Source organism: Eutrigla gurnardus (genome assembly GCF_963514095.1).
Source record: "Eutrigla gurnardus genome assembly, chromosome: 2".
NCBI lineage: Eukaryota > Metazoa > Chordata > Actinopteri > Perciformes > Triglidae > Eutrigla > Eutrigla gurnardus.
The window spans coordinates 1741533-1769158 of NC_139916.1; the positions used below are offsets into that span (position 1 = coordinate 1741533).

The following is a 27626-nucleotide window of genomic DNA, read 5'->3' on the forward strand; positions in this document are numbered from 1 at the left end:
AAAGCGAATAATTGATTAATATTTTACTTTAAATATTCGTGATAAATCCACACCTGTGTGCGTCACCACGGACGTGTAAAACGTTTTTGTTGTTTTTTTTTTTTTTTTACTTCCGTATACAGCAAAAACATGCGCAAAAGTCGCGCAAAACGTCACCTGTGGACTCGCGCGCTCACAGCAGCAGCAGCTAGCCGCAGTTAAACACTTCAGCTCACTGGACCAACTTCCTCATATCGAGCCGCCGAGTCACGCCTCGACATGTCCCTCAAAGAGTCGCTCGAGTCCGGACTGGACTTCATCGAGTTCCTGGGGGACCGGATATCTAACACCAACAAGAAGGAACTTCGGGACATCTACAATTCAGAGTTTAAGGGCAGGTAACGTCACGTGTGTGTGTGTGTGTGTGTGTGTGTGTATATATATATATATATATAACAGGTCCCTGTGTGTGTTCACAGAGAGGGGATTAAAGACCCCTCCTTCTACCGGGTCCTCCATGCCCTGCTGAGGTTCAACAAAGCCCACAGCCGACAGGGACACATCTACATTAATGTCAGACCTCAGGTGGGTTTTTTTTTTTACTTAGAAATACAAGAAACCAAAATGAGGAAGTGTCATGTGGTTTTATTTTCATCCCTGCTGCAGGTCCGAGTGTACTGTGACCAGTGGAGGAGGCCCCGGGCCCCTCAGCCTCCACACAGTCCTGAATCTGGCCCTCAGAAGACCCCATCGACCCCCCCGGGTCCCTCGACCCCGCTGAACCCCGTGCTGACCCCCAAGAAGAAGCTGGCTACGGAAATCCTTCACAAGCTGAAGGTGAACCGGTGGGTTTATGTTTCACACATGACATGGTCACATGAGGTCTGGTTGTGCCGATAAGAATGTTGACCCTGAAGCCATCGCAGTAATTAACATCAAATATATGACACACTTCACAGCCATCATTCATTATAAAAGGGGAACGAGATGTACCAACTGGAGGGGGGAGAGTCCACCAGGGGAGGGGATGGGGTTTTATTTTCATGGTCAAGGTTCAAGGTTCGGCTTTATTGTCATTACATGCAGGATCACACGGGGAAAGGCAGTTTCTTTTTCATTCAAATGTTTATTGAAATGTAAATTGGAGTACATTATACAGAACAACAGGCAGTCAAATGGAAAGCAGCATGAGAGCAAGAAAAATGAAGATTTGTAAATGTACATATACACAAACAATAGTAGAAGGTTTGGACCTGTTTGTAGCTGCATCGTCCCCGTCCTCGCTCCCTGACTTCTGGCTGTCAAACATACAATAAGAAGAGGACAGATGCTTTGTATAATAATCTAAAGTGAGGAGATGCAGTGTTTTTAATTCCCCGTCTTACAGTTGTAAACTCTCTCACAGGAAGAACCTCACCGCCGACAAAGGAGGCATCGAGATCACCTCGGACCCGGCGGGGAGCGGCGGGAAGGTCCAGTTCACCGTGGCCGCCCTGAGGCAGCAGTTTGTCCTCCGGTTCCACATCGGAAACAAGGGATCCAACTGCGTCCACTTCACCTTCTACACGGCGCTGCACAAGATCCGCTGCTTCAGCCTGCAGGACGAGAGGAGGGTGAGCCGGGCGTCACCGCTGTACCTGTGTCCAGGTGAGTCACCGACGACCTCCTCTAGAGATATATGTATGTATATACTGTATATATAAATATATATATATATATATATAACATTTAAACGTAACAACAAATCTCCTCCAAACCATGAGGAGATACACAGGAGGGAGAACAGCGACCTCTGTTGGGCAAATTAAAACAGTACGTGGATGGGAGCGACTAAACGGAGAAACGAAACTTATCACACATAAGTTTCGTTTCCATGTAAAGAAAACACATTCCTGCAGAGGACATGAACACAGCATTCACCGTTCCTTCTCTGTTCCTGAACAGATAAAACACAGACTGTATGAGGGTCAGTCTGAGGTACGGAGGCTTAGGAGGGACAGAAAAGGTGGTTTCTGTAGGAAACATTGATTAAACATAACGATACATTAAAATAACTCATTAGGATCAAAGTCACACATACTCAACAATCAATAAATGATAAATAATACAGATTGGAAATAAAAACTGATCGAGTGCATTTTTACTTCTCTTACATAGAGACTGCTCTGTTCTGCACCTTCACAATAAAGATCTGTCTGTATATATGTCTTCCTGTCTATCTACCTGTGTGTGTGTGTGTGTGTGTGTGTGTGTGTGTGTGTGTGTGTGTGTGTGTGTGTGTGTGTGTGTGTGTGTGTGTGTGTGTGTGTGTGTGTGTGTGTCTACCTATCTACCCATCCACCTACCTTCCTGTCTGTCCACCTACCTACCTGTCTGTCTATTTACCTACATGTCTGTCCACCTACCTACCTGTCTGTCGGTCTGTCTGTCTGTCTACCTATCTACCCGTCCACCTACCTTCCTGTCTGTCTGTCTGTCTGTCTGTCTGTCTGTCGGTCGGTCGGTCTGTCTACCCGTCTGTCTACCCGCCTATCTACCTGTCTGTCTATCTCTCTGCCTGTATATCTGTCTGCATGTCTGTCTATCTATCTGTCTGTCTACCCGTCTATCTACCTACCTACCTGTCTGTCTGTCTGTCTACCTATCTACCCATCCACCTACCTACATGTCTGTCCACCTACCTACCTGTCTGTCTGTCTGTCTACCTATCTACCCATCCACCTACCTACCTACCTGTCTGTCGGTCTGTCTGTCTACCTATCTACCCATCCACCTACCTACCTGTCTGTCTACCTGTCTGTCTGTCTGTCTGTCTGTCTGTCTACCTATCTACCCATCCACCTACCTACCTGTCTGTCTGTCTGTCTACCCATCTACCCATCCACCTACCTACCTGTCTGTGTGGTTCCCAGGAGAGTCCTACGAGGTCCTGGTCCTGTACTCCCTCAGCCACTACGGCTGTTTCCCGGCCTCCATGTACTTTGAGTTCTGCCCGGACCGTCCGGGAGCGTCTCCCTTCTGCATCGTGAGGGAGATGGAGGCGACGGCCATGACGCCACTGGGGGTGGAGCTTGGCCCCGTGGCGCCCTACAGACCCTTTCAGGCGGCCGCCTACAAGCCCGTCAACACGGTGGTGGTGGAGGGCGTTCCTCCCGAGAGGTGAGAATAGAGACGCTCCAAGGAAGTGCATCATTACAGATGAAGCCATTTTCTCCCGTCTTCAGGATTTAAAACTGAGCCGCTGACTGGAAGTGTGTTTTTTGTTGTCTGCAGCTCCGGAGCCCAGCCTCTAAAGGCCATTATTCCAATAGGACAGTTTAAGTACGCGTACTACTTAAAGGAGCTGGCCAGAGGGAGGATGGAGGACTCCGAGTACCTGTCTGCAGAGGCCAGGCAGAAACTCCCATCGGTCAAGTGAGACATATTTATATGTATTTATTTATTTATATTTTCTGGGCTTATCATCAAGGTGTGTGTGTGTGTGTGTGTGTGTAGGGGTCTCCTCAACTCTCCCTTAAAGATGAAGACGTACGCTCAGCGGTTTCACCTCCTGCTCCACCTGGAGGAGATCCAGATGGAGTTTGACATCCGGAAGTACGACCTGCACGACCAGACCATGACCCTTGACCCGAGCAACCGCCGGCTGCTCACACTCCGAGTAAACACACACACACTCATGATGACTATGACTATGATGATAAATTAACCAAAAATACATACTAATACTAATAAAAATACAAAAAATAAAAATAGAATAAATAAATAATGATAGTATTAAAAATAAAAATGGGAATAATAATGATTAACCCAAAAAATAAATAATAATACTAATAATAAAAATGAATAAATAAAATCTTATAATAAAAGAAAGTACGACATTGCCGAGGAGGGATAAGAGTCCTGTTTTGCGGTGTTGTGTTATTATTCCTGCGTGTTCCTGTGTGAACCCGACAGGTTCCCGGCGTGGCGGAGAACCGGCCGTCCGTCCTGCGGGGAGATTGTCTCCGGGCCTCCATGTCGGAGGAGACGGTGCAGCCCATCACCGTCTACAACGGCTACGTCCACCGAGTGGAGCTGGACCGGGTGAAGCTGGGCTTCTCCAAGAGGTGAGACCCGGACCGCCGAGTCCTCGTGGTCCGTCTGTGTTCAGACAGAAAGCCGTCCTCTCATTGGTCCACGCGTTTCAGGCTGCTGCAGATGTTCCTCGCCAACATGAAGTTCAACGTGGAGTTCACCGTCAACCGCTACTCGCTGAGGCTGCAGCATCGGGCCGTGGACTTGGCGGCCAAGCATCAGCTGGAGGAGGTGCTGTTCCCGTCGGGGGCGGCGGTCGCTCACCTCGCCACGCAGAAGCTCAGGTGAACGCCCTTTTCATTGACAGTAACATCAAGTATGAGACAGTACAAAGCATGTCTAAAGCTGTGGATCACTTGTTGGAATGTGTGACAATTGAAATCTGTGTAACGAAAGGTAAAAATATAGTTATAAGCTGTGTTTACAGAGCTCCTGACTCAAAAATAGAAGACTTCAACGAATATGTGGGGGAAATATTCTCTGGAACAAGCCAGAGGAGAGTTTTTATCTGTGGCGACATAAATATTGACTTGATCAACCCAAAACAAAACACGGGAATCGATGAGTTCATTAACATGGTGTATACGATGGGCTTACAACCTCTCATCACACGCCCTAGCAGGATCACTACACACAGTGCTACTCTGATTGATAACATCTTTACTAACGTTACTGACACAGCAAGTGGACTCCTGATAAATGATATAAGTGACCACCTACCCATCTTTGCTATCTATGACTGCAAACACACTGTGGGACAGACTCCGAACAAAAACTTATACATAAGGGTCAGAACTGAACAAGGAATGAATACACTGAAAAATGAGCTACTGAGACAAAACTGGAACAATGTTTACAATGAAACGGATGTGAATGATGCATATGATTCCTTTTTGCAAATATTTAAAACACTGTATGACAGACACTGTCCTGTGAAAAAGAGACACCCAGATCAGAATAAGGAGCAGAAACCATGGCTACTAAATACATGCTATATGGTAAAAGAGGCTGCAACAACAGTCCCAACATTCAAGTAAACGGAGTTAATATTGAGAGGGTCCGTGAGAATAAAGTACTGGGAGTGGATTATCGATTATCGATGACATGTTAAGTTGGAAGCCACACATAACACAATTAAAAAGGAAGTTGGCCAGGAGTGTGTCCATACTATGGAAAGTACAAAAAATACTAAATCAAAAAGCACTTCATCTGTTATACTGCGCACTAGTCTCTCCACACCTGCAATACTGTGCAGAGGTGTGGGGACACACATATAAAGGCTCTTGTTAATTCTCCAAAAAAGAGCCCTGAGAATCTTACACTACGCCAACTACAGGGCACACACCAATCAGTTATTTATCGAATCGAGAATACTCAAACTATATGATTTAATAAACTATCGCACAGCACAAATGATGTACCAAGCTTCTAACAGAACTCCCAGAACCTGCAAATACTCTTCCTAGAAAGAGAGGAGAGACACAATCTCACAGGGATGCAAACTTGTCACCTTTCGGCGAAATTCGCCGTTTTTGTTCCGAAAAAGGTCATTTGTGTGATTCATGGAGATCGGCGTCCAAGTAATCGGCGAACGCAAGCTGTCATAAATATTTATTCCAAGCTTGTTCGTTTGGCCAACCCGTGTAATCATGTCATCTTCGGGTCTGTAGCTGCCTTGATGCCGTACTAGACAGGAGTGACGTTGGTACGCTTCAAAAACGTCATGGTACAGACACACCAACTCCGGCAGCGACGCAACGGACCGTCGAACGCACCGGCGAGTGGGCGGTTCTGTGTTCAAGTTGGATCAATTGGATAGACATCCTGCGAAGTGGGCGGGACTTGAGTTTTGCTCTGCCGTTTCCAACATGGCGGCCGGGCCACAAACGATCTCATTTTACAGTTAAACTACACGCTAAAGCATGTTTCTGAAAACATTTGAGGCGGGAAATGTGTAGTGCAGTAACAGAATCTGGATTCATATTTGATCAACACTGCCTAGTTTGATAGTTTGAACGAAGTTTCTGGAGCCGGCGGCACTGCGTTGGACGGACGGCATTTGCATAAAGTTCAGTCCATCGAACTTTATGCAAATTCACGTACGGCGACAGGGCAGTCAATTCGACATGCCGTATCCATCATGCGGAGCTCCTGCTCTACATAGACAATGAATGGGATCCGTTGACTTGACGTCTGCTGCCGGAGTTGGTGTGTCTGTACCATCAGGCTTTCTAACGTAGGCTAACGTGCTAATGTCAGACAGTTCGCTGACATACGCATCGCAAATCACAACCATTTTTGCTGGTTACAATAACGGTGTTATCGGATAGTACAGTGTCTATTTCTCAGGAACCTTTGAAAAATCTAAGCGAGAAAACAACGTTAAATGTACCTACCATACCTTCACATTAAAAAAAAAAACCTAAAATAAATAATGGAAAATCAACGGAGCAAAGGCTTACTCTGATATCGATGTAATGTTAGCGAATGAGGGGTGAGAAGCCCCCTACCTCCCCTTGCTAATATTTATTCCGTTCGTCCAGAGTCAAATCTATTCTTGAGGTTCCAAATATTTTCAAAGCAGTTTGTCTTTCAATGTGAGGAGTCGATCGAGTTATTTTATGTTCCGTCGTTTGAAGCAAACCTTTTAGCCCTGGCATTGGTCTCCCATTATTTATACCTTCACTGGAAGGGAAGTCCATTTTCCAGGCTCTCGCCAGCCCCCTTCAGTGAGGCAGAGGAATAACATTGAAGCATATGCAATATATATATATATATGTGTGTGTATATATATATATATATTGTGTGTGTATATATATATATATATATATATATATATATATATATATATATATATTCCGCGAGGGGGTTTGGGTCCTTGTCACCTTTTTCATCCCTGATGAGTTTGCACCCCTGATCTCAGAGGGGACATGATTTTCAGGCAAAGGAAGGTACGAACTACGTTAAAATCCTTTTCCTTATCGGTCACAGTGGTTAGACAATGGAATGTGTTAGAAGAAGAAGTCAAAAAATCAGCAACACTGAGTGGCTTTAAGAAAAAGTATGTAAATTCAACCGTTGACTGGTACAGATTATTGCACGAGAGTTGATAAAGGTCAGAGGAATCAGCAGACACTGTGTTGAGACGGCATGGGAGCATAGCAAAAAACCTTCTGTACCCAAACAATAAGTTGAACCTGGGAACTTGTATGGTCCAAGGCCAATGTCAGTGGTACGTAGCAGGATGTTGTTATAATGTGTATCAACAATGTGGAGATAAATTAGGTACGGAGCTGTGAAGAACTCAACTGAGCCTGTAAATCGACACACTAAGGGCACTCGATTGGAGACTTGTCTAATATTGTACAACAACGTTTTCAATCGATCGATCGATCCTAAAGTCCACGATGGAGTTGCTGAGCTGGTCACTGAATGCCATCGACAGAGTGTTCTCAACACGGGGTGCGGGTTCTGGTGAACCTACGTGCCCGGACGGGACCTTCATGTCTGCAGAGGACGATTAAAATAAAAATGGCATAAAAAGGGCCCTCACACCATCCCAACAAATAATAACTACACTGGACTTTTGCTCTCTGTCGATTGGACCACCTTCTGACTTTGTGTCATGCCCGGCTATAAGATGAGACTGCTGTTCACTCATGTCGGACAAATATGGACACGTGTGCAGACGCACACGTAATCTGTATGTACTGTCTAGAGCTGGACCTCAGCTCTGTATACCACCTACTGCTGTAACATGTTATGTCAAAATTCATAAGTAAAAAGAAAATGTTATGTCAAAATGTAAAATGCCAAAGATAAGAAAAGATGATGATGAAGATTTTATCCTGAGGGTAATGGGGGCGGGACTAGATAAGGTAGGTATAGGTATCGTGATATTATGGTATTGTGATATTATGGTATTGTGATATTATGGTATCGTGATATTATGGTATTGTGATATGTTTGTATCGTGATATTATGGTATCGTGATATTATGGTATCGTGATATTATGGTATCGTGATATGTTTGTATCGTGATATTATGGTATCGTGATATTATGGTATCGTGATATGTTTGTATCGTGATATTATGGTATCGTGATATTATGGTATTGTGATAGGTTTGTATCGTGATATTATGGTATTGTGATATGTTTGTATCGTGATATTATGGTATCGTGATATGTTTGTATTGTGATGTTTGTAGCATATAACTCCTAGTGATGAGTGAGCTCAGTATCGTAGCGACAGCCTCTTCTTGGTTTGATGTCGGGAACACGCAAAGGATTGTAGAGGAAGTGTGCTGTTCATCGTTTAATGAGGTTTACAGGTTCTGAAATTCTGGTGTCGTTGGCTTCCAGCATGTTCAACCGTCAGCTGGAGAACAACCCGGAGCAGTACGCGGCCGTGCAGCGCATCCTGGCCGGCTCGTCCAAGCCGGCTCCTCATCTGGTGTTCGGACCTCCAGGAACCGGGAAGACCATCACTCTGGTGGAAGCCATGCATCAGGTATGAACGTCAGGTTGCTGCTGCTCGTCTGCAAAGGAATTCACAGCCTCTCACGTCCTGTGGTTTAATCACCATTTATAAATATACCAGAAAAATGTCCAATTTCTTTGTATCTTGTTGTGGGAACGTAAAGATAAATAAATAGAAATAAATACATAAATGACAGAAGGTGTTTTCCTGGAGATCAGCACATTTATTTGATGGCAACGCGTTACAGTAAAAAAAAAAAAAAAAAAGGGAAAACTAATTCTCATAACCAACATAAATAATATGAAATGTCTGAACATTATAGCGTGTATATATATATATATATATATATATATATATATATATATATATATATATATATATATTATTTGTATGATATTTGTAATGTGTGCGTGTGAACACGTCTCCACTGTCATGACTGTGCCTCTGCTTCACCTGAGCAGGTGAACAAGGCGGACCGGTCGGCCCACATCCTGGCCTGTGCTCCGTCTAACAGTGCATGTGACCTCCTCTGTGAGAGGCTGATGGCCAACACGGACGCCCACCAGATCTACCGGCTGTACGCCAGCAGCCGAGACCCGAGGAGCGTCCCCAACAACATGCTGGTGAATTAAAATGAGTTTCTACCATTGATGTGTTGATCATCTTTAACTTTTATATTTCTATATAAATCCTGCTCGAGTTACTCTTTCACTAAAAAGCCTCGTCTCGTCTTTTCTTGCAGAAATGTTGTAACTGGGACTCGAGTCAGGATCGTTTCGTGTTTCCGATGAAAGAGATTCTGATGGAATACAAGGTGATCGTGACGACGATGGTCACGGCCGGCAGGTGGGTTCACTCCTATGAAGGGATGATTTAAATGAGTCCCACATGTAACGGATCATTGTTTCCAGACTGGTGTCTGGAGGAATCCCAGTCGGACATTTCACCCACGTGTTCCTGGATGAAGGCGGCCAGGCGGTGGAGCCCGAGTGTGTCATCGCCATCGGAGGTGATGTATCATGATAGTACTAGTACACGTAGAGAAACCTTGATCAAAGAGAAGGATGAGTTCTGCACGTCGTAATCTACCGTGTACCAACCAAACCGGCCTGTTAACATTTCACAGTTTCTCCAGAGAACTGTTTTTATTACAATGTTTTTCTGGTGATGCTACGAGAAATAACTTATAATCTCTGGAAACGCTCACGGAGAAGAAGGTCTTCTAGAGGACTGTAGAGGACTAAAGATGTATTCTAGAGGACTGTAGCAGACTGTGGAGGACTGTAGAGGTCTTCTAGAGGACTGTAGAGGACTAAAGATGTCTTCTAGAGGACTGTAGAAGTCTTCTAGAGGACTGTAGCAGACTGTGGAGGACTGTAGAGGTCTTCTAGAGGACTGTAGAGGACTAAAGATGTATTCTAGAGGACTGTAGCAGACTGTGGAGGACTGTAGAGGACTGTATAGGTCTTCTAGAGGACTGTAGAGGACTAAAGATGTCTTCTAGAGGACTGTAGAAGTCTTCTAGAGGACTGTAGCAGACTGTGGAGGACTGTAGAGGTCTTCTAGAGGACTGTAGAGGACTAAATACGTCTTCTAGAGGACTGTAGAAGTCTTCTAGAGGACTGTAGAGGAATAAAGACGTCTTGTAGAGGACTGTAGAAGTCTTCTAGAGGATTGTAGATGTCTTCTAGAGGACTGTGGAGGACTAGAAGTCTTCTAGAGGACTGTAGCGGTCTGTGGAGGACTGTAGAGGACCATAGAGGTCCTTTACAGTCCTCAACAGTTATCTACAGTCCTCTACACTCCTCCACGGTCCTCTATGGTCCTCCACAGTCCTCAGAATCTGCATGCTGGCTATTAGTAAAGATCTGGAAACTCCTTCCAGATTCCATAAGTGGTTTTCAGTCGAGGTGCTCTCATGATTAAAGCGTGTGAAAGTGATCCAGTGATCCGGTTTGTGAGCGGTCTGACTTCCTGTCACAGGTCTGCTGTGTGCCCAGACGGGTCAGTTGGTTCTGGCAGGAGATCCCAAACAGCTGGGGCCGATCCTCCGGTCACCGCTGGCACTGCAGCATGGACTCGGTGAGACATGATGGTCTATTAATATTTACCTGACCACATCCAACGATGTAACTGTCATTCTGGTGTTCCTCAGGGCTTTCTCTGCTGGAGAGGCTGATGAAACAGAACACTTTGTATCAGAAAAGCACCGACTCCGGACACTTTGACACTCGCTTCGTCACCAAACTGCTGAGAAACTACAGGTACTTCCTTTTATTTTTTAAGTTTTCACCTCGTTGTAGTTTGTAATTAAAGCTTCTTTGAATTTTCCCACTCAGGTCTCATGCTGCCATTCTCAAAGTCCCCAACGAGCTGTTCTATGACAATGAACTGCAGGTGTTCGCCGACCAATGGGAGCGCGAGACCTACTGCAACTGGGAACACCTGCCCAAAAAGGTGTGGCCTCTGAACTCACCAAGTCCTCTCAGGAGTGATCTCATTCTGATTCACAGCTCAACCATTCAGCAGGAAAAGTACATGACATGGTTGAATCTGACCTGTGAACGGAATACAAAAGGAATTGAGTTGCATTATGGGAAATGTAGGATCCAGGGATTTAAAGTCAGGATATGTCCTTCTGTATATTGTCTTATATCATTTTTATTTTATTGATTCAATTCACAAAGCTTTATTGGCATGACATTTGAAATGTGTTGCCAAAGCACAACGACATACAATACATTAAAAATAATAAAAATAAAAAATACAAATTATAATAACATAATAATAATAAATAATTAAATAAAAATATATGTACAAATAATATAAGCAGCATGTTTGTTTACAGTTACAGCAAGTGTGTTGTATTGTGTCCCTTAGTGCCAAGAAATGCGCCTATAAATACATATTACTATGATTATTATGATTAGAAGTAGTGGATAAACACTCGCATCGCTACAGGGTTTCCCGCTGATCTTCCACGGGGTGATGGGGAAGGACGAGCGCGAGGCCAACAGTCCGTCCTTCTTCAACGTGTCGGAGATCGAGGTGCTGGTGGACTACCTCACCAAGCTGATGGAGACGCAGGGGAAGAAGGGTCTCCCCAAACTCTCCCCAAAGGACATCGGCATCATCGCCCCCTACAGGAAACAGGTCAGTCTGCACGCTGCTCCTCCGTCTGTCTGTCTGTGGATAAACGCCGACTCAGCATCGGTCACACGCTTGCTCTTCTAACAGGTGGAGAAAATCCAGAAGGCCCTGAAGTCCGTCCCGGCTCTGAGGGGATGGAGCGACCTCAAAGAGCTCAAGGTCGGTGAACGCCGATCTAAAGAAACATCCGTATCAGCTGGAAGGGAAACGTCCCCGTCTGCACAGAATCACAGAACCTGAAAGCTCATGTTTGTCGTCATCAGGTCGGGTCTGTGGAGGAGTTCCAGGGCCAAGAGAGGAAGATCATCATGGTGTCTACGGTGCGCAGCAGCATCAACTACGTCAGGATGGACAAAGAGTTCCACATCGGATTCCTGTCCGATGAAAAGGTGCGTCACGTCCCTGCCTTCCCAGAGAGCATCCCTATCAGGTGGTCTGGGGTCTGGGTCCGGACCCAGACATGGTCCTGTACGGACCTGGACCTGCAGTCAACAAGTTGTTTATGGATTTGAACGGTGCGCTTCTGTTTTGAGCGGCGCAGCTTTTCTAGACTTTACGGTACTGGTTTTAGCAGAAATCCACTGACCAATCGCATGCGAGTTAAGCCATCCCACGTGAGGCGCCTCAGCCAATCAAACCAGATTTATGCTGCTGCAACACTTTGTTTTATTTCATAAAAATGAAGTACTTTATTTTAAGATGCACAAAAAGGTTGTTGTATTTATTTTTAAATTCAGTCATTCTTTTATTCTTTTCCTTAAAGAGAAGAAAATAATGCATATTTACAGTAATATATACCGGTATCTGTATAATTTACATGTTAAGGCTACTTTTATATTTATATATATATATATATATATATACACACACCATATATATTTGTTATGTACCTGCAGAGATTCAACGTGGCCCTGACCAGAGCCAGGTCCCTGTTGATCGTCGTAGGAAACCCCGTCATCCTCAACAAGGACCCCACCTGGGAGAAGTAAGTCCTGCAGGACGTTGTCAGACACGATGCAGCAGGATTCTCTCATTCAGAGGAAACAGATCTGGTCTGGATGTGATTATGTTTTATATAAAGTGCATTATTCACCATAATGGAGACCAAACAATCTCATCACAAGGTCCATGTAGTAACGTATCACACATGTTCACACACTGAAGTGTAATGGAGATTTAAATGTCTTTTTAAAGCACTTTAAGGACGTCCATGTCTTTGCAGTATTTGCGGTTGAATTGTTGTGTTTATCTGCAGGTTCATCAGCTATTGTGTGAAGGAAAAGGGTTACACCGGGTTCGACTTCGAAGATGCGGAAGGAGAGGAGGATCTCGTGTCACGACTGGCAACCCTGAAAATCAACGTGGATTCTGACAGTCAGTGCAGCTTTTTAACCAGTTAATCTCCGAACACGGTGCTGTAGCGACTGTTTCCTCTGATGTCACACACACCACAGCAGTGACGTAAACTCTGTTTGTCGTAGACGCTGAGGAGGAGGAGTCGGCCCTGCAGCAGCATGTGGACCCCGGCTGGAAGAGTGAACATTAACATGAAGTAAAGAAGCATTGTGCAGGTTTTTGGTATCGGGAGTAGTTTCCTCTGTCTGACCTTTAATCAGAACATCTACTGTACAAGAGTGTTATCCTTTTGATGGACTTTTTCTAAGAGCACTTTGCATATCTCGCTGCAGTCGTTCAGCTTTTCATGATGGACGAGTGAATCTTTCCTCTTTGACTTTCTCTCCGTGGCCTTTCAAAATAAAAGCTGCCACTTGAAGTAAACCAGAGCAGACGACTGCTTCTCAGGAACCCATCACCGTCTGTCTTACTGCCGTTTGCACTCAACAACTGGGTCTCCTTTGGTTTCTGATTGGTAGTGGAAGGCTGTAGGAAATAAACTGTCCATGAAGACGAAGCTGCTGCCAGCTAATCTTTCTACATCTGGACACGATAACGATCTACAATTCAACAGCAGGCACTCTGTTCATTCACTGCATTTTCCACAAATCAAATATTCCATAATAAAAGCCTTGTGTTAAGAAGATTTTGTCCACAAAAACACTTATTTTGAAATTGAAAACTACTTTTTCCGATTGACTTGGAAAATACATCTATAAATATGTTCTTGTTTTTTCTCGTGAATCAACTTCCCAAGACGAATATTACAATACACCAACAGCTGAATCCAGAGTTATGTTTCAAAATAAAAGCCCTCGCCTGGTTAATCAATGATGCCAGTGTAGCAGCTGTTTAATGAATGAATTTAATTATGGTTACTACAGAATGTTCTGTCTAAATTAAATATCGACGGCATTAATCACTCAATGAAATCAAACATTTATGGCCTTTATGAAAGACACAGTAGAAGAACGTCTTGTCTCAAAAATAGTTTATTAACAATGTTTCTGTTCAAACATTCAACCACAACCCTTTGTTAACAGAGCGTCCTTACACTGAACCTTTTCTAGAAACTGGCATCCTTTCATCACTTTAAATAGAGAAAGGAAAGAGTTACGACACCGAGCAGAAGCGTGTGTGTGTGTGTGTGTGTGTGTGTGTGTGTGTGTGTGTGTGTGTGTGTGTGTGTGTGTGGTTTTCTTATGCATGCATCGTCATCATACTTCTGATATACCACCTGTATACACATGAACAGCAGACTTGTACATGCTCTTGGTGATACGTGAGGAATGCTTTCATCGTCTTCCAGCTGGGAAAGTTAGTACTATTTCTCCGCCGACCTCCAAACTCCCGGGAATTCCTTGAACTTGTTGAGACCCGTGAAGGCCACGACTCTGAGAGCCACGTTTCCTCTCGCCTTGTCGGTGTGCTCGTTGTGGAGACATAAACATGGTGCTTGTGTGTGATTGTAAATCCAAAAACACTCTGAGTTTGTGGAAGTTTCTTCCAGCGGCCGGTGAGCGTGCATTGGGCTTGGCATTATTACATAACAGATATACGGTTGCTGCCAGCCGGGGGAGGCCGCTGCCGTCGGGTGGCCTTGTTAAGAAGTTGCATGCAACGTCGTCATCGCTCCTTCCAAGTAGAATTCAGTCTGGACCCTCTGTGATGTTCTGCTCGTTACATTTGAGACATTTAATATCAAATGTTTCTCGCCAAGAAGCTCGAGAACCAACATCCCGATAAATGAACCCAGTTTCCATATTTCCTTTGTGTTCTATAAAACCGCTCTAAAGGTTTTTATCTCCAGTGATGTGAAAGAAATGTTTTAAAGTTGTGTAATTTCCCCCCGTGAGTCATTGCTGAAGTACGTGACGTAAACCGGTGGATCCTCGTCTGACTTTGCCACGACTTTCACACTCTTGACCTTTCATGGGTGTTTCTAACTGGTCTGGGAGAGAACAAAAAAAAAAAAAAAAAAGGCACGCCACAACAGCGAAGGCACGGGGGGGGGGGGGGGGGGGGGAGAATGTCGTCCGGCTGGAAACGCCGCTAACGGGAGAGACGTGATTTCCTCGACCGGACTGACCGGTTGGATGTTTGGATTCCAGCAGCAGGCGTGACTCACCGTGAACAAGCGAGGGATCGGTCAAGGTTTTAACAGCTCGGCCTCGGCTGCTGCTCAGCTGCTGCTCGGCTGCAGGTCGGCTGCTGGTCGGCTGCTGGTCGGCTGCTGGTCGGCTGCTGGTCGGCTGCTGCTCAGCTGCTGCTCGGCTGCTGCTCAGCTGCTGCTCGGCTGCAGGTCGGCTGCTGGTCGGCTGCTGGTCGGCTGCAGGTCGGCTGCTGGTCGGCTGCTGGTCGGCTGCTGGTCGGCTGCTGGTCGGCTGCAGGTCGGCTGCTGGTCGGCTGCTGGTCGGCTGCTGGTCGGCTGCTGGTCGGCTGCTGGTCGGCTGCAGGTCGGCTGCTGGTCGGCTGCAGGTCGGCTGCTGGTCGGCTGACCGTGATGTTGTTGAGTCGTACTGAACTCTTCCGGTTTTCTTCCTCTCTTTATCCTCGGTGAGTGTGGCATGTGTCGAGGGAAAGTTAACGGAAAAAGGGGACACGAGCAACCGTAGCGTTGCTTAGCAACCAGCTACACTATGATGGAGAGGCCCTGGGCTATCTGACAAACATGAGAAACAGACAGTTTCTTGAGAAATAAAAAGGCACTAGCTCTCATGGAGATCGGGACTAGCGTGATGCTGACGGGACAGACTGAACTGTTTGGACCTGAACACATGAAGAAGGATGTGCATCCATCGCTGCTTTGTTACAAATATAGAGAAACACAAGGAGGAAAACATTCATGTGTGAAGATTTTTGAAAGGAAACCTTTACAGATGGATGTTTGACCACGGTTGGAGTCCGTTTCCTGTGTTGGTTCGTTGGCGTCCGTTGAAATGTGAGATACAGTAACGAGACGCCAGTCAGTCCTGTTCATGGGGTGTTGTTGTTTTCTTCTTCTTCCTATTGGTCAGCTGATTTATTTACGGCGTCGGGAGACGCTCACAGCAGCGTGCAGCCGCCTCTCTTCTTGCGCTTGCGGACCTGCAGCGCCGCCCTGGTGGCCATCTCGAACACTTCCCGCACGCCGTCCTTGGTCTTGGCGGAGCACTCCAAGTAGCCGAAGGCGCTGATCCTGCTGGCCATGTCGCGGCCTTCTTCTATCTTCACGGGCTCCTGCACGGGTAAAAGACATAACAAATTATAAATATATCAGAAATATATATCATATTCAGCATCTCCACAAAGAGCTACGACGGCGTATCGGGGCCGCTGGAGGAAAAGAAACTAAAGAAAACGGAGCCGAGAGAACGCTGGACAACAGGATGATCGTACCTGCTTCATCTTGGCCAGCTCTCTCCTCGTGTGCTCGTCGTTCCTCAGGTCCTTCTTGTTCCCCACCAGGATGATGGGAACGTTGGGACAGAAGTGCTTCACCTCGGGGGTCCACTTCTCAGGGATGTTCTCTGTCCCGGGGCGAGAGAGGTAAGACGTGAGCAGGAACAGTGGAGAGAGAGAGAGTGGTGGATTTCTCTGCAGCCTGAAGGTGAACATGTTTTTTCACTAATCCGACTCCCATCGAGTCCATGAAGGCGTTGGAACAGCTGATCTGAGCTCCGTTCCTCCTCTGTGTGTGTGTGTGTTGTGTGTTGTGTGTTGTGTGTTGTGTGTGTGTGTGTGTTGTGTTGTGTTGTGTTGTGTTGTGTGTGTGTGTGTTGTGTGTTGTGTGTTGTGTGTTGCCGGGCCTCACCTAAGCTGTCGGGGCTGTCGATGGAGAAGCACATGAGGATGACGTCGGTGTCGGGGTAGGACAGAGGCCTCAGCCTGTCGTAGTCCTCCTGGCCCGCCGTGTCCCACAGCGCCAGCTCCACCTGCAGAGGGAGAGAGGCATTGTGGGAAGTCGTAGACGGTCCCAGAAGGCCACGCCCTCATTCCTGACGTTTACTTCTGTATTTCTGTTATTTATTTAATCCTTCTATTAGTATTTGGAGTCGCGTGGTCCACCTGAGGTAAATCCCAATCACAGCAGGGCCAACAACTCAGGGGGGCGGGGCCTCATCCCATCACGCCACACCTAATTAATTCAATTAGTGGGGGGGATTAGCGAGCATCGAGCCAGATACCTTCTGTGCACCCGTACGCCACCAACATGACGCCGGTGTTCAGAGACTCTTCTGTCCTCAGGACTCCAGGGAGGAGGACAGCTATTTAGAGTCCGTCCACTGAAGGTGGAGGAAAGAGGAACTAGTTTATCCTTGGGGAGGGGAGGGGGGAGGGGAGAGGGGGAGGAGAGGGGAGGAGGGAGGGGAGGGAGGGGAGGAGGGAGGGGAGTAGTTACATAATGCACGGTATCTCATCCCATCTTCTTAAAATCTGGAGGGGGAATAAATTAAAATCTAAATGTGACCAGGACAGGAAATGAGACGGGGGTAGGGGGGGGTTGTGGGGGGGGGGCTCACGGCGAGGAGATCCTAACCCCCCCCCGTCTGAACAGGAAGCTGGGAGGTCAAGTAATTTCCTGTTTTGGCAAGTGGTGATGCTGCTGGAGAACAAAATAACCCTCCAACATAATGACCCGTCTGCAGGCGGAGACTCCACCTGACTCCTCCCTCGCCACCCGACTCCACCCTCACCACCTGACTCCACCCTCGCCACCCGACTCCACCCTCACCACCTGACTCCACCCTCACCACCCGACTCCACCCTCACCACCTGACTCCACCCTCACCACCTGACTCCACCCTCACCACCTGACTCCACCCTCACCACCCGACTCCACCCTCACCACCTGACTCCACCCTCACCACCTGACTCCACCCTCACCACCTGACTCCACCCTCGCCACCTGACTCCACCCTCGCCACCCGACTCCACCCTCACCACCTGACTCCACCCTCACCACCTGACTCCACCCTCACCACCTGACTCCACCCTCACCACCTGACTCCACCCTCACCACCTGACTCCACCCTCGCCACCCGACTCCACCCTCACCACCTGACTCCACCCTCACCACCCGACTCCACCCTCACCACCTGACTCCACCCTCGCCACCCGACTCCACCCTCACCACCTGACTCCACCCTCGCCACCCAAACTCCTCCCCTCGCCACCCTCAGACTACCAACCTGCTTCCCGTCCACCTCGATGTCAGCGATGTAGTTCTCGAACACGGTGGGGACGTAGACCTCGGGGAACTGGTCTTTGCTGAAGACGATGAGAAGACATGTCTTCCCGCACGCTCCGTCGCCCACGATCACCAGCTTCTTCCGGATGGCGGCCATGTTGTCTGTCGGGGGAACGAGAGGTTGTTTTCAGAACAGAAACCTTTGATTTTTGTTTCCATCGTGGGAGATTTCAAACGCTTCGTCATCCCATCTGAACCTTCAGCTACAGATATTTATCTTCTCACAGGAACACAATATCACTCAAGAGAGTCCACCAAAGACTCTGACACGCCACTGACATCACGCTACACCTGGGGGGGAGGGGTCATTGGTCTGCATGTTGTCACAGACCTTGAATCCAAGATGACAAATCTAGACTCCAAAGCTTCATGAAGAACGAGAGGAGGAAGGTAGTGGAGGGACGGGGGGGGAGAGGGAGGGGGGGGGGGGAGGTTGTTGGGACAAGCTGGGACATGAAGGAATGTGCTATCAGCCTCCGCCCGGTTCGTTTCCCTCGGCAACGCGTGGAAAAGAAACGCATCCGGGAAAGCACAGCAGCTGGCCAAGTACTCGACGCAAACCACCACCCTGCCTTCTAAAGAATCATTAGAATCTCTAAAACCGACTACAATCATTACATTTTACATCATCGGACTACTCCTCTTAACATTTTGGATTATCACACTGTGCAAACTTAAATACAGGACTTCTGTATTTTACACTGAACTCACTGTTAAAGAGGATAAAACAACTGAAAACTGTTCAATTTAAAAGTCATTGCACACATTAGAGAGGAAACATGCACTCATCGTCTCCATAGTGTCAATAACAGAGTAAGACAATAATTAATATGCATTCGTAGCAAAGGAAATAGTCAAAGGGAACAAAGAGGATAGAAGAGGAGGGATGACTCCTCGCCCTGTTTCTATGGAGATTCAGACTTAACTGGGAGCTGTACTGGAGACGTTGGGTGTGTTTGGCCTAGTTGACAGTTTTATTAACTTCTGGGGTTTATTCCGTCTTCTGAGAATTACGCTGCCGGTTTGTTCACATTTTCTTCCTTTGAGTCAAAGAAGCCGATCCCTCTGCTGCTTCGGTTACAGCTGCAAATCCCCAAACATACCGTTACTATGACGATCCAAAACCATCAGTCACTTCAGCTGTTATGAGATTAGATCAACACAAATGAGGATGTTTGATCAGAACAGGGAAGCTTCCACTCTGATACTGGATGAATACTGATTCCAGAGAAATACGGCCAATATCTTCCATCACCATACGGATCATTTCATACCTTGATAATGAAATGTATATATATATCTATCTATATATATATATATATATATAGATAGATATATATAATACACACACAATTCAGCATGTTTTCTGGTAATTTGATGAAGTGAAACTATAACTACTAGGGATGCACCGAATAATCGGTAACCGAATATATTCGGCCGAAAATGGCAAAAAAAGCCACATTCGGCCTTCGGTGGAATGAGTTAAAAGCAAGGCCGAATAGTGGCGTGTGACGCAATGACGCAATTTTTTTTTTGTTGACGCGGTGACGCAATCAACCAACGTGCAGTGACGCGGTGACGTCGTAACCCGGCGCCTTCGGAAAAATGTCAGCAGTGTGGAGATATTTTAATGCACTTTATTATTTTTTTGAATGCATGTTTTGTTTGAAGGCCTAATATAAATGAAAAACTTTGTGCTTTTTTTGAAAAGCAAAGGCTACTGGAATATTTAAAAAAATGTCAATATTCAATAAAAATTTACTTTATTTGAAAAACATGTCTAAGGCTATTTATGCAATATAAAAAAAATTGTGAAAAACCGCATTCATTATTCGGTATTCGGTATTCGGCCAAGCGTTTAAATTTTATTCGGCTTCGGCTTCGGCCACAAATTTTCATTTCGGTGCATCCCTAATAACTACATATACATGAACTCTAGTGTGAATAAAATACTTATTTTCCTCATTTAAATTAACAACTTAACTCACACTGAGTGAGTTTGTGCTCGTTATCACTTCAGATGACATAATCGTATAACGATATCTCGATGTATTATTTCATCACGATAGGATTAGAAAAGACGACTAATTATCATCGAATTATCTGATTTCCAGAAGTGACCTTAACTAAAGGATGTGGGAGACGGTGGGAGACGAGAGGGAGACGGGAGGACACAGGGGGAGATGAGAGGGAGACGGGAGGAGACGGGGGGAGACGGGAAGAGACGGTGGGAGATGGTGGGAGACGGGAGGAGACAGGGGGAGACGGGGAGATGAGAGGGAGACGGGAGGAGACAGGGGGAGACGGGAAGAGACGGTGGGAGATGAGAGGGAGACGGGAGGACACAGGGGGAGATGAGAGGGAGACGGGAGGAGACGGGGGGAGACGGGAAGAGACGGTGGGAGATGAGAGGGAGACGGGAGGACACAGGGGGAGATGAGAGGGAGACGGGAGGAGACGGGGGGAGACGGGAAGAGACGGTGGGAGATGAGAGGGAGACGGGAGGACACAGGGGGAGATGAGAGGGAGACGGGAGGAGACGGGGGGAGACGGGAAGAGACGGTGGGAGATGAGAGGGAGACGGGAGGACACAGGGGGAGATGAGAGGGAGACGGGAGGAGACGGGGGGAGACGGGAAGAGACGGTGGGAGACGAGGGGGAGACGGGGGGAGACGGGAAGAGACGGTGGGAGATGAGAGGGAGACGGGAGGACACAGGGGGAGATGAGAGGGAGACGGGAGGAGACGGGGGGAGACGGGAAGAGACGGTGGGAGACGAGGGGGAGACGGGGGAGACGAGAGGGAGACGGGAGGAGACGTTGGGAGACGAGAGACGAGGGGGAGACGGTGGGAGATGGTGGGAGACGAGGGGGAGACGGTGGGAGATGGTGGGAGACGGGGGAGACAGGGGGAGATGAGAGGGAGACGGGGGGAGATGAGAGGGAGACGGGAGGAGACAGGGGGAGACGGGAGGACACGGGGGGAGATGAGAGGTAGACGGGGGGAGACAGGGGGAGACGGGAGGAGACAGGGGGAGACGGGAGGACACGGGAGGACACGGGGGGAGATGAGAGGGAGACGGGAGGAGACAGGGGGAGACGGGAGGACACGGGGGGAGATGAGAGGGAGACGGGAGGAGACAGGGGGAGACGGGGGGACACAGGGGAAGACGGGGGGAGACGGGAGAAGACAGGGGGAGACGGGAGGAGACAGGGGGAGACGGGAGGACACGGGGGAGATGAGAGGGAGACGGGAGGAGACAGGGGGAGACGGGAGGACACAGGGGAAGACGGGGGGAGACGGGAGGAGACAGGGGGAGACGGGAGGACACGGGGGGAGACGGGAGGACACGGGGGGAGATGAGAGGGAGACGGGAGGAGACAGGGGGAGACGGGAGGACACAGGGGAAGACGGGGGGAGACGGGAGGAGACAGGGGGAGACGGGAGGACACGGGAAGACGGGGGGAGACGGGAGGAGACAGGGGGAGACGGGAGGACACGGGGGGAGATGAGTGGGAGACAGGAGGAGACAGGGGGAGACGGGAGGACACAGGGGAAGACGGGAGGACACAGGGAAAGACGGGGGGACACAGCAGTAGCAGCGAGGCCCGGAGGCTCACCCTTATGAAACAAAACAATCCACTTCCTGTCCTGTGCGGCGCTCGGCCCTGATTGGACAGGCCTCGGCTGCCAGAAGGCAAGGCAGCACATCCACGCACGCACCGCTTCTCTGCAACTGCCATCAGCTGGCTGACCTTTGACCTCCACGCTCCATCACCAGGGTGTTGGTCAGACAAACCAACTAGACTGAGACCCCCATCACGGTGGTCTAAGATACTCCCGGTAAGTCCCACTAACGTGTTGTCCCATGTCTGCTACGTATGAGCTCTCTGGGAAACTAGACCCGCTTCCTCCAACTATGTGAGCGACGCCGCGGGTTAACGAACCCTGTCCTCCTCCTCCTCCACCTCCTCCTCCTCGGCCGGCGGAGTTATGCAACCAGCTGACCCGACCAGCGAGGTGAAGCTGCCTTTCAATCCTCTGACTCTGAACGCAGCGCGTAAGAGTCAGACCCCCTCCCCCCCGAGGTCCCACATTACAGGAAATGAGTCAGGAGGTGATTGTTGTGCTCGTCCCCGTAAACACCTCATCCTTTTCTTTAACAATGCAGTCACAAAGCACACAGATCAGCTGACCTCAACACTGTTATTTCCTGGGATTATCGTTATGGTTGAGATTATAAGAAGGTGTTGCAGGAGCTCAGCTGGAGCTGGAGATTAAGAGCTTCATAACTATTAATCTGTCAATTTGACAGATTAAACATGAACCCAGAGATTAAAAGATATCACTAAGGAAACAACTACTTTAATGTACTGTTGGCTACTCAACTACAGCTCATTCCTAACAGATATGTGTTTTTACTATTCTTAAGAGACACAAGCTAACAGGATGTTTTTAGAGGAAACGTTTAGATCAGAGAGAAGGCCTCCCCTCTGCCTGTCTGTCTGCCTGTCTGTCGGTCTGCCTGTCTGGGTCAAAGTTCATAAACTGGCAAGAGGCCTCGGCTGAGACGAAGCAGACAATCACACCGGCTGTCTACTTTCACCGGGCGTAACCGCAAAAAAACATCTTATCTGACTGACATCCGACCGCACGCCGGATCAGACTCCAAAACTAATCTCACCCCACGGCTTAGGGCTGTTCCAGGATCAGTGGAGAGTTATGGATAACAGTGTTTCCTGAGTGTAAGCTGTGGACTCAACTGCACAATATTGAAGTGTGTGTGTGTGTGTGTGTGTGTGTGTGTGTGTGTGTGTGTGTGTGTGTGTGTGTGTGTGTGTGTGTGTGTGTGTGTGTGTGTGTGTGTGTGTGTGTGTGTGTGCTGAGCTTACACAACAGCAGGAGTAAATGTGGAGGATCAGGTCGGCCGCTGGCATTCCTTGTGTTTTAGTCTCACGAGTTGCTGAAATGACCGACTGTCCCTGAAGTCAGTTAAACCAGGGCCGGCTCCGTTCTAGCTAGGTAACCGCTCGGCTGCTTTACTTTACTTTTACGTTTATTTTTTTCTTACTCTCAGGCTGAACGGCTTCTTACTGAGAAGCTAACGAACACGTCGCTGGTAAACACCAGAGTGGTGCTTTTGTGTTATTTCTTTGTGGAGGAACTCAGAGACGTTATTTTCTGTGTTTACGGAGCAGCTGCGGTGTTAGCGTAGCCATTCCGAAAACAAGCATTTTAAAGTTATTTGCGTATTGTCTTCAGACTTTTTGCCAATCATCGTTACTTCTGCATACTCTGTATCCGTGTATTGCAATTAAATCCCAACGTTTTTTGATTTCGGAGCATAGCGACCGCCGTAGTAAACCAGCCGATGTGCGTCTTGCTATTCAGAGTGAATTCGGTAGCCTGATGCATCAGCCGCTTACTTCATTACATTTCATATAGCGTCTGAACACGAGCCGTAGAGATTCGTTTGCTTCCGGGAGGCGGTTGCTTCCGTTTGCTTCGACTAATCGCTGCTGCTTGGCGGTGACGTATGCTATGCGCCGGAAGCCGGGTGGTTTAGCATTGTAGTCTTTTTGAGCATATTGAAAACATGTGTAGGCTATTGACATCCCACCGCCGTAAAACAACAACAAGAAGAAGAACATGTGTATTGACGAGTGTTGTCGTTTCTGTTCCTCAAATCTACGCATCAAAGGAACAATAACGCATTCAAAGATTATATTTGACAGTAAGACAGAAAGTCTGCTTTCAAAGTTCGGTTTGAATCTGATCAAAACACCGCTTCGCTCCAGTCGGATGTGCATGAAATGTTACCGAGTACTTGTCCGATTACAAAACGACACGGATATAATTAATACTTGGAAAGACAAGGAGACATCGGACACTGGAGCAAGTGCAAGTGTCGTTGAAAAAAGAGACAGAGAACCCACTCCGTCTAAAACTCCGAGGGATATAAAGAAATCTCGCAAGTCCACCGTAACGTCAACGTTACCTTCACGGACAAGTATTACTGGGGTGGGTAAAACAACTCTATTTCTATATTCATGGTAGCCTAAAAGTATTAGCCAGTGTGTGTATATTTTTCCGCTTCAGTTTTTAGATAAGCCCAAATCTTAATCTTAATCTGGTCTTCTATCAGGGCAAGCAGGGGGGACACAACGATGACAATAGGGTTAGCATTAGCGTTTGGCTTGCATAATGTCTTCGCCACTAACGGGGCCAGCTGGTAAATTAAACTTTTCCCAAACCCGGTAGGAAGAAGTCCAAAAACGTCTTTGCCCTCCAAAAAATTCGTCAAACATGCTTCTTGTTCTGGCTTTAAGTCTTTAATATCCTGAATAGTTTCAAGCACAGAGCGTATAGCTTCGCCGACATCCATCTCGTCAACTGTTTACCGCAGCTTGGGAACTACACCGGTATTTCAGTTTGGGCGCTTCAGTTCGACGTCATCGCCCGTCATCGCCCGTCATCGCCCGTCATCGCCACATCTGCTCGCTGATTGGTCCGTCCGCTCTGGCGGACGGAGCAAACCGAAACGCATTGCTAGTTCCCTGACTATATGGTTGAGGCAAATTAAATTTGCCGGAACCAGTAGGCGGCGCTAGCCTGGCTATGAATTCGGCTCTTTGAGTTCATAACTTTACCCGGAGGGTCTCGGTGAATTTCAGACAGGATGCCGTTTGGTTTTACCGGCGTATCTGGGACTTCCACAACCCATAGAAAACAGCAACAGATTTCAGCCGCGGAGCAACTTCTACCAGGATACGCTTTACAAATCACCGTCGCAGCAGTCAAAAAGCCAAAGATATTCATTTTACTTTCATAGAAGACTTAAAAATCAGCAACAGATTTTACTTTCCAGAAGCTGAAATCAGTAGATTAAAAACGAATTACTCAAAGTCGATGTAGATGTTTTATTGGCGGCTCATAACAAGCTAATAAGTGATTTGTTGACACAAACAATTGTCCATTGATTTATTGCATTTTTCATTATAATTCTAAATACTGACCTTTAAGAAGCTGGAACGAAAGAATGTTTGGCATTTTTTAAATAACTTAAACAACTTAAACAATTAGGCTCCTGTATTTAATTACCGGAGCTGTGGGTAATTCTCTGCACTTGGCACTCATTTAGTCAGGACGTGTTTGGTTTTTTTTAATTTGAATGTCACTGTAGGTTGATTATACATTCAGGAGGTGGAGCATCATTTTTATTTATTCTTTAAATTTAAATTCATGCGATGTGATCTTTTTAAATCAAACCAACTTAATCCCTGGCGTGTTTTGCTGGCGGTTCAAACAACGCCCTCGCTGCTTGTTCGGGAAGGAAATTAAGTCCCAGGAATACACGCTGTTCCCGGATCCGAGGCTTTGACTTTGAAAGTCCACCGACGCCGAGGCTAGCAACAGTTGTAACGGAACAAGTTACGGTGGCGCTGGATATGTACGAGATTATTAGTCCGGGGGTTCGAACTAGCACCTCAACAGATAGGGGAGGGTAAAACGGGCGAGTCCGAGCCACCACCTCGTTCCCTCGCTAACTAAGTGAGCCGCAGTCAGACATTCTGCTCCAAAGCTGCCGCTTCCGGTCGGATAGTTACCTGTCAGCGGCCAGATGAAGGTCTTCGTAAATATTAATCCCCGTTTTCGTCTCGATCGTGACACACACACACGCGCGCGCACACATACGCACACACACTCACTTCTTCTTGCTGCAGTATTCGCTAATTTCTCAGAGAGAGAGAGAGAGAGGGAGAGAGAGAGAGAGAGACGGGGGCAGGCGAGCAGGATCCTCCCACCGACACCCAGCGGCAAGCTAGGCTAACGGGCTAGCGCTTCCGTTTGGGACCTTCACAATAAAACATTAAAATACTACTACTTCTACTACCAATAATAATAATATATATATATATATATATATGTTTATATGTATAATATATTATATGTTTATAACATAATTATTATTATTAATACTCCTACCAATAATACTCATACTCCTACCAATACTATACAATAAACGATAACATATATATATATTTATTTATTTATAAATATATATTTACTGTATATATATATATATATATATATATAATAAACTATAGTAATAATTATTTTTAATACTACTAATACTAATAAAAATAATAATAGTGATAATAATGAAAACAATAATCATAATAATGTTGATGCTGATAATAATCATAACAATAAACACATTTATTTATACAGCACTTTTCAACACAAGGTTATTTTAGTGCTTTACATGACGTGTGTTTCATCGATCACAGAAGGAAAGTAAACAAGTACAGGACAACTGGTTATATTACTGATACATTATAGTTAATAATAATAACTTTTTACGCTCATATACTTGTACCACACCCCCTCCTAATGTGACCCTCGGGTTTATCGCGTTTTCTTGTCGGCTGCCGCCTCTACTTCCGGTGTTGTTCATTTACTTCTGCCTAACTTGACGGAGCTGCTGCAGACGCCGGAGTCACCCAGGTCCCCCCCTCCCCCGGTCCCGGATGACATCATCCATAGTAGAAGGAGGCTCGTGCAACAGGAGGGCTGGGTGTGGATGTCATCATCTCACCAGTCTGACAGGAACACGGTGAGCTGCTGCTGCAGGTGAGTCTCCCACGTGACCTGCACCGGACATTCACGTTTCTCCTTGTTCTTCTTCGTTGGTGTGAACGAGCTAAACGCATTCACCAAAGTGTTGTAGTGAACATTTCTGCACTATTTGTGTTTTAATATTTAATGTTTCCTCTCTGCTGTCGATGTGTTATTAAAATTAAACCACACAGAAACATGTAATAAAGAAAAGAAGAGGAATAGAAATCAGGCAAACGTGGAAACACCTGTGATCGTGGACAACGGAGGCCTTTAAAGTCTAAACAAGCTATATAATATAAAATAAATAAATAATAAATTAATTCATTCATTTTTAAAAAATAGTTTAAAAAAATAAAAGCGATGCTAGTAGAACACAATAAAAGTGGGCGGGTTAATTTTCCTTTTAGTCGACACGCGGAGTAAATAAACGAGTTCCAAAGCAAATGGGAAAAATCAGATTTATTTCTAAGCTGGTACACTTGATCCCTCATAGCTCACATTCTTAGACAAATCATCTCCAAACAGCTGATGGACAGAAACCCAAAAATATAAAAAACATTTCTCATACTGTCTTCAACCAAAGGTGTTCTTCAAAAAATATACAAGTAATCTAACATGAAATGGTATAAAAGAGGTACGCGGCACAGGTACGCGAGGATTTAATAATAATAATAATAATAATAAGGCATACGTGT

At 46.7% G+C, this 27626-nt stretch overlaps 2 protein-coding genes and 1 pseudogene across 4 annotated transcripts in view; 1 reads left to right on the forward strand and 2 right to left on the reverse strand.

The window, feature by feature from the left end:
• The first annotated feature begins 147 nt into the window (after positions 1-147).
• mov10a (Mov10 RNA helicase a) lies at positions 148-15763 on the forward strand. Its single transcript, XM_084035913.1, has 22 exons — positions 148-377; positions 459-564; positions 646-824; positions 1385-1626; positions 2892-3138; positions 3253-3393; positions 3475-3637; positions 3934-4085; positions 4167-4337; positions 8418-8565; positions 8997-9158; positions 9278-9381; positions 9447-9544; positions 10519-10617; positions 10691-10799; positions 10875-10992; positions 11497-11688; positions 11773-11844; positions 11949-12074; positions 12582-12670; positions 12941-13059; positions 13167-15763. The coding sequence occupies exons 1-22, from the start codon at positions 259-261 to the stop codon at positions 13229-13231; spliced, it is 3021 nt and encodes a 1006-aa protein (XP_083892039.1). The 5' UTR covers positions 148-258; the 3' UTR covers positions 13232-15763.
• On the reverse strand, positions 10539-26069 carry LOC311030494 (rho-related GTP-binding protein RhoA-D-like). Of its 2 annotated transcripts, XM_084036256.1 has the most exons (6): positions 25917-26069; positions 18252-18412; positions 16874-16994; positions 16459-16589; positions 16111-16299; positions 10539-10550 (listed from the first exon to the last, which is right to left on the reverse strand). In XM_084036256.1, exons 2-5 carry the CDS (start codon positions 18405-18407, stop codon positions 16126-16128), a joined length of 582 nt encoding a protein of 193 aa, XP_083892382.1. In that variant the 5' UTR covers positions 18408-18412; positions 25917-26069; the 3' UTR covers positions 10539-10550; positions 16111-16125. The 2 variants fall into 2 exon arrangements, with proteins under 2 accessions (XP_083892382.1, XP_083892381.1); XM_084036255.1 differs by lacking the exon at positions 10539-10550 and having other exon boundaries at positions 14055-16299.
• Positions 26070-27373: 1304 nt separating this feature from the next.
• The window catches only part of LOC311030387 (protein phosphatase 1H-like), a 15529-nt pseudogene continuing 15276 nt past the window's right edge, over positions 27374-27626 (reverse strand). The window contains exon 10 of the transcript XR_014599406.1: positions 27374-27626. This exon is cut by the window's right edge and continues 804 nt beyond it. The product of XR_014599406.1 is annotated as a protein phosphatase 1H-like (transcript).

Coding starts and splice junctions, on each gene's coding strand:
- mov10a (XM_084035913.1), top strand. CDS start 259: ATGTCCCTCAAAGAGTCGCTCGAGTCCGGACTGGACTTCATCGAGTTC. Junction 825..1,384: donor CACAAGCTGAAGGTGAACCG/GTGGGTTTATGT, acceptor ACTCTCTCACAG/GAAGAACCTCACCGCCGACA. Junction 12,075..12,581: donor GATTCCTGTCCGATGAAAAG/GTGCGTCACGTC, acceptor ATGTACCTGCAG/AGATTCAACGTGGCCCTGAC.
- LOC311030494 (XM_084036256.1), bottom strand. CDS start 18,407: ATGGCCGCCATCCGGAAGAAGCTGGTGATCGTGGGCGACGGAGCGTGC. Junction 16,995..18,251: donor TCGAGGTGGACGGGAAGCAG/GTTGGTAGTCTG, acceptor CTCCCTCTGCAG/GTGGAGCTGGCGCTGTGGGA. Junction 16,300..16,458: donor AGCTGGCCAAGATGAAGCAG/GTACGATCATCC, acceptor TTACCCGTGCAG/GAGCCCGTGAAGATAGAAGA.